General features: G+C 40.5%; 1 protein-coding gene across 1 annotated transcript; it reads left to right on the top strand.

Moving 5' to 3' along the window:
• The first annotated feature begins 2,340 nt into the window (after positions 1 to 2,340).
• Positions 2,341 to 8,153, top strand: tlr18 (toll-like receptor 18). Its single transcript, XM_080767791.1, has 4 exons — positions 2,341 to 2,387; positions 3,246 to 4,274; positions 5,088 to 6,270; positions 6,500 to 8,153. Exons 1-4 carry the CDS (start codon positions 2,359 to 2,361, stop codon positions 6,923 to 6,925), a joined length of 2,667 nt encoding a protein of 888 aa, XP_080623917.1. The 5' UTR covers positions 2,341 to 2,358; the 3' UTR covers positions 6,926 to 8,153.
• Positions 8,154 to 8,910: the final 757 nt, after the last annotated feature.

The raw sequence follows: 8,910 nt of genomic DNA, 5'->3' as shown, positions 1-8,910 counted from the left end.
TAATTTTATCATCATTGTTTAAACTGTTAATAAAGTATTCAATCAATCAATCAATCCATCAATAAATCAATCAATCAATCAATCAATCAATCAATCAATTGACAATTTCTGTCAAAGGTTTGTCAATTATGACATCCCCAGAAGAGGGATAGGCCTATGCTAGGGTTCATGTCATTAAACTTTGAAAACTGTAAATGTATCTATTTTGTTTTTGTTGGACTGTAGGGGAAATGAGATTGTTTCCAAACAATCTCTTTAGCTCTTTCCTTACATTATCTGCAGTGCTATGTGCAGGCTACCATAGCTATGTGCAGTGCTATGTGCAAAACTAGTAGAGTTGAGTCGAGTCAAGCTGGTACCAAGCAGTGGAAAGTAATGGGAAAACGGTTCCACTACATCTGAGATTATTTTATTGCTTACAGGCTGCATTTCCTTGCAAGAAACTCCCCCTGCATTCCTGAGAAGTTGCTAACAGAAACACACACACACACACACACACACACACACACACACACACACACACACACACACGCGCGCACACACACACACACACACAGATATTGGATGAAAATAACAAGACATCTGATTTGGCCCGCCCATCCAATGCTGTGTCACTTCCTCACTGTGTGTTTATGTGAAAATGTGTTGTGAAAATGTACATCTCTCTCATCACAGAAGCTTTAGGTAAGTTCTGAGGAGTTACCTACTGTATTTTCCCCCCTATGCAGCCTTTTTAGCATTACTGTAAGTATACGTATCTCAAGGACTGTTAATATTGGACAATTGGTCATCTTTGATTAACAGTCAGAAGTAGCACTATTCGTTCAACTTTAGGCAGAGGTTTACAGTAAGACAAGCAACAGGTGCATTTGGCTGATGCAGGAATCAAATATCTGATCTAGCATGTGGTGAAATTACATGATTAGGTAAAATCATTGAATGGGAATGGTATGATGGGGAACACAGTAAGATCGGGAAAGCCTATATGATGTTTTAACTTTAAATCCGGGAAAGCATCAGGTGTCATTTATGTTATGTATAGTATATAATATAGCAACGCTAAACACGGGTGATTTTCACCTGGAAAATTATATTTTTGTAATTTTCATAATGTTGCTGATGTCTGAGGTGGGTGCGCGTCTTCCAGTACCTTCATGATGCTCAGTGACATCATAGAAGGTAGGTTTGTTTCCCTGCCCATCGATGTTTTTTTCTACAGGCAGGTGTTCGGGGGAATAGTTTAGTTTAGTTTAGTGATAGTCTTGTATGTGAGGGACTTAAAGCTAGGCTACGGGAGATTCATGTTTAAACACAAAATTCCGGCAGTGAGTGTTCACATTCCTCTGAAGACTTCCAATAAGCGACTGCATAGACTGAAAGGAAATAGTTTAATGTGTAAACAGTGACACGTCTCTCTCCAATTTAGATCAAGATGCAAAATACTGTAGTTAATGACTAAACAAGTCTGTCAATGAACTCAAAAGGGTTCTGCAATCTGCATACCCTGGTTACTATTTAGCAGCTGTAATGGGAAGGTCACAGCCAGGTTTGACACCACAACAACTTCTGGGGCTCCATAGAATTGTGTCTAAGTGTCTATTAATTCATACCTGCTCATTCATGACTATTTGCTTAGGTTACTCACTCACTGTACTGTAAGCTTTAAATTAAACTATATGGAAATCATTGTATTCATGTTCAAATATGAATGACTATAGAAAACAATATTGCAACATCATTCTACAATAATGGGCTTTATATGAGGCAATATTAATATTATTGATTATTTTCTATCTTATATATTGTTAGCTTCCATGCAGGAAGTGGAACGCCTGTGGTATCACTGTTATATTTTATATAACCAGGAAGGAGGAAGCATTCCATTCCATTCATGGCATATCAGTTGTCGTCATCTACTTATTATACTTAATATAGGAATCTTGTGATTAGATAACTGCAGACGTTGTAAAGACTGACAATGGTCAAATGGTCTTGTGAGTCATGATGACCATCAAACTGGGTTTTGATACTCTAGACCGTGTTCCTATAATTGCCTTCACAGATTTCTATTTATTACAAATAAAGCCATATATCATGCAGTGCACGCAACATTGATCAACCGTTTCCGGATTGGAATTACATGGTAAGGGGCCTCTATAGATTGCACCTCCAAAAACTGCTTTCACTTCTAGGGCATCACAAAAACGAACAGTAGCACCATCCATCTGTCATACATACAAACTCTTCTCTCCACAGCTTTCTCATGTCCTGACAGCTCCAACCCATGACTGACACAGACAGCCCTGGGTAGGCAACCAGACCTGGCGGAAATCTGCAATCGGAAAGCACACTTTCTAGATGATGATGAATCATTATCACGCCAATAGGTAACACATGTAGTTCTTGCCCACATTATTACAGTTTTACAATCATTTAACATAATGATCCATGAGAGGATAAACACGGAAACGGCTGTATATATCTTCACGGCACATATCTGCACCAAGTTGTAAATATTTACTCAACTCTTGTCTGGACTGGATACAAGTCTACTGGACTTTTCTCAGTATGGTTATTAAAAGTGACAGATTGTTCACGTGAGCACCAGTAGTTTTGACCTGGTGACCCAAATAAAAGCTCATCCACCAGCTGGCATTAAAGGACCACTTCACCACTTTTCAACCTATCTTCATGTAATTGGTCCTCACTAATAGAGCACCGAAGTCACTTTCAGTGGAGGGTGCCAGTCCACAGGTTCATGTATTTTTTTATTTGCATTGAAATCCCCATAGGGGGATTTTAGGTCACTTCATATAAGAACTGTGTTTGAAAAATGATGAGGAATCCAAGCTAATAGAAACTTCAGGCTTTCTATTCCTAAATATTCTTTAAAATAAATCTGGGTTTCTGAACTGCCCACAGCCCTCCTATGAGACACAGACTGAGTAGAAATTGTGCTATTTTATCATGAATATTAGTGAGGACTAATATAGGAGGATTATATGAAGATAGGTTGAAAAGTGGTCCTTTAACAAATAAAATACCCACCCACTATCAGTCCATTCTTTGTTGCTACTGTTTTATAGAATATATTAGGCAATGTGTTGTTACCACACTAGAAGAACATTTCAGTAATCATGTTCCAGTATGGTTTCTGCACTGTCCTGTCCATGTTGTAATCAAGCAGAGGGAGAACGACAAAGATATGGCGAAACTTCGTCTCACTCTGTCTTGTTTCCTTTCAGGTCCATTATGATGGTATTCTATTTGATGGGCTTCAGCACTTTAATGCTTCGAGCTCTCACATCTCCACCGTCATCATCGTCATCAGCAGCAGCAGCAGCAGCAGCAGCATCCTCTCCCAGCCCAAACACTGACGGGGCACCCTGTCAAATCTACAATTTTGGTCGCTCTGCAGACTGCCTTGGAAAACAACTTGACAATGTTCCATGGAGACAGTTTCCCTACACACTAGAAGAGATCAATCTCTCCTATAACAATCTGCAAGCTGTCCGTGCCAATGACTTCATTCACCTCCCTCACCTCCGTGTACTTCATTTGCAGTACAATAACATTTCCTGGATTGATGACAATGCGTTTAAGTACAATCCACTACTGGAGCATCTTAACATCTTTAACAATTCCCTGCAGGAAATTCCTGCCACAGCTCTGAAGCCCCTGTTGAACCTGAGGGAGCTCTACATGTCAAACAACCTTTATAAACATGCTACTTTGGCTGATGGCTTCTCCAAATTTATCAAGCTCAAAGTGCTCTCCATGGGCGGCCCTCTCGTAATGGGTTTAAAGAAAGGTGACTTCCAGCCATTGAGGAACATGAAGTTACATGGTTTTGCTATTAAATGCTCATCCAATCTGAGCTACTATGAAGCTGGGAGCTTAGAGGTTATCCATACAAGCCAGATGGGTTTTGATATGGCCATAGATCAAAGGCCATACGTTCTCCCTTTGATGCTACATGACCTTGCCAACAAGACCTTCAGTGTCATTCAGTTTCGGAACCTCTTTGAGTTCATGTACTACATGGGAGATGAAGACATTTTCCAGGGTTTACAACATATTACAGCATATCAGCTCATCTTTCACAGGGGCAAATTCAATGAGAATCTCCTGAGGTTGGCTTTATTGAACTTACAAGTAACACCTATCAAGAGGCTAAGACTGCAGTATATTGACTTTGCTCGTTCGCCCACCTTTGTTGATAATGGAGCAGATTCCAGTATAACAGACCTAGCACTGGACAAACTAGATCTTTGGTAAGAGCTATCTATTTTATGGCTTTCAAGTTCTATTCATGATTAGCACACCAAAATGTTATGCTTATTTAAATAAAATCATACAAAATTCTTAGTTGATAGTCCAATCTTGATAACATTTGAGATATTTTGTTAATAATAATAATGTTCACAAAAAGAAGAATGCAAACAAGACAATAGCCATAAAAGAGCAAAGTGCAAGTAATTCAGATAACAAAAGCTATATAGTACCTTATAACAAGATAACAAAGCTATATAGTAAATGAGGATTCAAAATGAGCTCCTGCAAAAGATTTAAAAGCTGATACTAACTTAAGTAGTCCAATTTCCTCCCTCACTATATCCACCCAGATACACAGATCCACACTTGTTACTGTGTGTTGGCCCTGTCCCTGCACTGTGTTACCCAGACCTATGATAGTAAATACCCTGTAACTCCTTAGTGTTTAGCAGTTTAGCCTAGACTCCAGAACAGACCCTTAATTGCCTGAAGCTTTCATGCAATGCATCTCTGCATGTGCTATATTTAAATATATCAAATGATAGCGGGGCATGGTGAATCACAGCTAGTAGGCCCTGGGTTCGATTCCCGCTGGGGGCGTGTTCTCTCCTCCGCATCATCAGTGTCCATACCCTAGGTGTGGTTGGCACATGAAATGCATGTGACATTTATTTTTTCTTTATTTCTATTAGCAATAGAATACATTAGATTCTTTATTTTCATATTCAGCTGCAGCTGAATATGCATATGCGTAATCCTGAAGTGACAAAGACATAACGTTTTACAGTTTGTGATTGTTCCTGTTCCCGTAGGTACATCAGCAACCCTGATGTTCTGCGATTTGATTGGCGCTTCACCTGGTTCAACAAAGTCCAAGAGCTGTCTATTCAAAACGTGTACTTCAATACTATCCCTTGTGATGCCTGGGATGAGATGGGAGGTGTGCAGCATCTGAATGCCTCTAATAATCGATTGGTGGATACAGTACTATTCAACCCAGGATGTGATTACAAGACCAAGAGGCAAAGTCTTCACACCTTCATTCTAAGCTACAACAGTTTGTCCAGTCTGAAGGTCTTGTCAACATTGTCTGAAATGTTCCCACGGCTGAAAGTGATGGACATAAGCCACAATATGCTTGGTTCTGCGGCAGAGAGCCGGGACTGTGTCTGGAAGCACAACATCACTCGGGTAATTGCTAATAACAACAAATTTGACAGTGAAGGACTCCTGTGTCTGCCCACTACGGTACGTTACCTAGATCTCTCCCATTGTGATCTCAATGAGCTTAACATGCGATACTTTGAGAAAGCCACTGAACTTGAAGAACTTTTGCTGACAGGAAACAAGATCAAATTTATTCCTTCTCTTTGGAAAAGTCCCTCTTTGCAGGTGCTGGCCCTGGATGATAATTCATTTGGTCTTGTTAGTATACAATCCTTCCAGCTTATGCCTCAACTCTCTCAGCTGAGGGCAGGGAACAACCCTTACCACTGTACCTGTGATCTTCACGCCTTTATCAAGGACACACTGTCCAAAGAAGAGATCAATCTTACAGACTGGCCTGAGAATTATAAGTGTTACCACCCAGAAGCCTTGCGCGACACCGTCATTTCCAATTACTACCCAGGCCGTTTGGCTTGTGACATCAGGCTTGTTATTGTAATCTGTGTTGCTACCACGGTGGGTGTGGTCCTGATACTAATGCTGATTTGCTACATTTTTGGAGTTCCATGGTATACCAAAGCCACTTATCAGATCATCAGGGGCAAATACAGGGCTTACAAGGAAAAGGCAGCAGGCCAATCACAGGTCTATGCTTACCATGCCTTCATATCATATTGCCACTCTGACGCAGACTGGGTGAGGGACCAGTTGTTGCCTTGCCTGGAGAACAACAGAACCCCATATCGTCTATGTATTCATGAGAGGGACTTTATGCCGGGAAAGTGGATCATTGATAATATAATTGAAAACATCGAAAACAGTCATAAGGTAAGAGCAGATAGATGACACTTTAAGCTAATACTTTAGAATAAATGTTTTTATATGTGATTTATGATTTCCAACAACAATGCAAAAAGTGAGGATTACCATGGCTCAGAACTCTTAGTTCTTGTTTGGTAAATCAGTTCAACAAAATAGTTTTACCACAAGGTAAAAGAATCAAGTAAATACTAAAGTCTGTTTGCATATTCCTCAACCTTTCTTCCTCTATCTGCAGGTCATCTTTGTCCTCACACATGACTTTGTGAACAGTGAGTGGTGCAACTATGAGCTCTGCTTTGCCCAGCAGAAAGCTGTGGGCAAGACTTTCAGTGATATCATCCTAGTGGTAAAGGAGCCAATTGATGCCCACTCTCTGCCCAACAAGTATTGTAAGCTAAAAAAGATGCTGCATAATAAGACTTACCTGGAGTGGCCACAGCAAAAAAAACAACAGGATTTTTTTTGGGCACAGCTGAAGAGTGTTCTGGGCAAACCAACCTTGGCAACAGAAAGGATGCACAGTGTTAGGAGCAGTGTCTCATCAGTGGGTGCCATGTCAGGGAAAGAGCACCCTCTGGAGGACAGAAAGACAGAAATTGCCACAGCCAGTGAAGCTGTAGAGGTAGAGATGCATAAAGAAGTTATACACAACATTTGCTGAGTTGTATAATCAGAACGCAATCCCAGTCACATGAGGACACATTTTGCTATGATTACATGATGCTTCCTCAAACACTGTCTAAGTAACTGTCAGTTCCATGTTAACATGGTACCAACAATTTGGGAGAAAAAGCCTGCGTCTCATTACGAATCTGATAAAGAAGAACACGATATCTCCACTGTACTGGCCCACAGCATTCTGTCACGTTACTCCAGAGGGCCTCGGAGATGCCCTAGCCTTCCACTCCGCAACGCGTGCCCTCTGAGAGACACAGCACAGGCTGAGAGGGGTCCCTGCTGACAGGCACTGAAAGGCCACAAACTCAACGGCTCACATGAGATATCCCATGTCGCACTCTGGATAACAAGCACAGTGGTGACAGGTGTCATGCTGTGAAGGGACCATATTCCATTACAGTCTTGGACCTTAGAGCTTTGAGATCATCTAAGCCAGCCAACACATGCTACAAGACTAGATGTGCCATGTCAAATCAAAGGGCACACAAATCATCATATCCAAAATAGTGAATGTGTCAGGGCAGGTCAAAGGCATGGTTGGGAATTGTCAGATTATGAGATGCATGCATGGACTGATCACTAATGTTTGGAGAGTAATAACTTAATTTATAGTCCATCAGTCATCATAGTGCTGCATGTTGAAAATAGCAGATACAAGCTCACAACATGATCAGCTATTTTTTGTGTATAATCCAGGTTTAAAGCAACGTCTAATCTGAGGAAATATTAGGATGATTCATTATTAAACAATGACATGAACATTGCTATATGTAAATAATGTTTAGTTGTAGTTAGCCTATAGATCATCTAGCCTACTTTTGTTAATTTTTTCCCCCCACATCCTTACATCTATCTATTTGAAAAAGGTGGGGTGGGTGGAGTGGATATTTTGTATTGTTATGTACTGTCACTGTATATTTCCTGTAGCCTACTTTATTCATTTTGTAATTCAAATGTTTCTACATTTTTAAAGTGGTACAAAATGTAACTGGTACAATGCAAGATAATCCAACAACATTATAAACAGCCAGTCCAAGAAATATATTTTAATGTAAATTATTTTCTTCGCCCATTGTTTTGGAATTGGCAGTGTAGAGTATCCATTCAAAGAGTGTCCATGCCATCATTGAATTTGAAATTGGAGATGGAGGGAGAACGCATACTGTACATTAAATACAGGATGATATGCATGCAGCCTCACTTTGCATCAATTAGGCCAACATATTAACAAAATAAATACAATGTTCCATGTGCAAGTGTATTGACTATAGATTATTTTACCGATTGTAGCTAGACACACACACACGTTCCCCTGAGGGATCAAACCAACGACGTCGAGTCTGTGGGGGCTATGGGGCTGTAGCCCCCATGAATAATTAAATAGCCCCTTTTAGCCCCCATGAAGATTTTCGTGGACATTTTATATTAACATTACAGATTTTCTGGGAATTATTGACCCTCTGTGACTCTGTCGCAAAATTCCGAAAATGTGAACCTCTCCGCCGGCAGTTCAGAGGTGTTAAAAGTACTCAAATGCTAATCAGGTTTCTTTTGTTTTCACCTAGCCAGGTATTATATGCCTACCGTACAGTGCTCATAGGCGGCGGGTGTGTAAGGCTAGGGAAGGCTTAGCCTTCCCAAAAATTATGCTGGGTATTTTTTTAAATATATATAATATATGTGCGCAGCATTATATAGAAGGCTATCGTGTGTGTAGTTGCTGCTCCCTGGTGATCGGGTAGGTAGGCTATACAGCAACTGGCCTAATCATATGATTGGCTACTATTGGTATGTCTGTAAACCTCGTCCGCTTCCAGTCGCTTTGTAGCAAACAGTAGCGCGTGCTGGTTAAATGGCTAAATGTATTTTCCAAGGCAAAGATAAAGTAATTCAGAAGAAGAAGCTGTGACTCGGCTGTCAGAACTCAGCATCACCACCATAGGCTAATTCACTGGTAAAAGTACGCTA

The sequence above is a fragment of the Protomyctophum bolini genome (genome assembly GCF_963924005.1).
Source record: "Protomyctophum bolini genome assembly, chromosome: 7".
Classification (NCBI taxonomy): domain Eukaryota; kingdom Metazoa; phylum Chordata; class Actinopteri; order Myctophiformes; family Myctophidae; genus Protomyctophum; species Protomyctophum bolini.
This window is presented reverse-complemented; position numbering and strand designations above follow the sequence as displayed.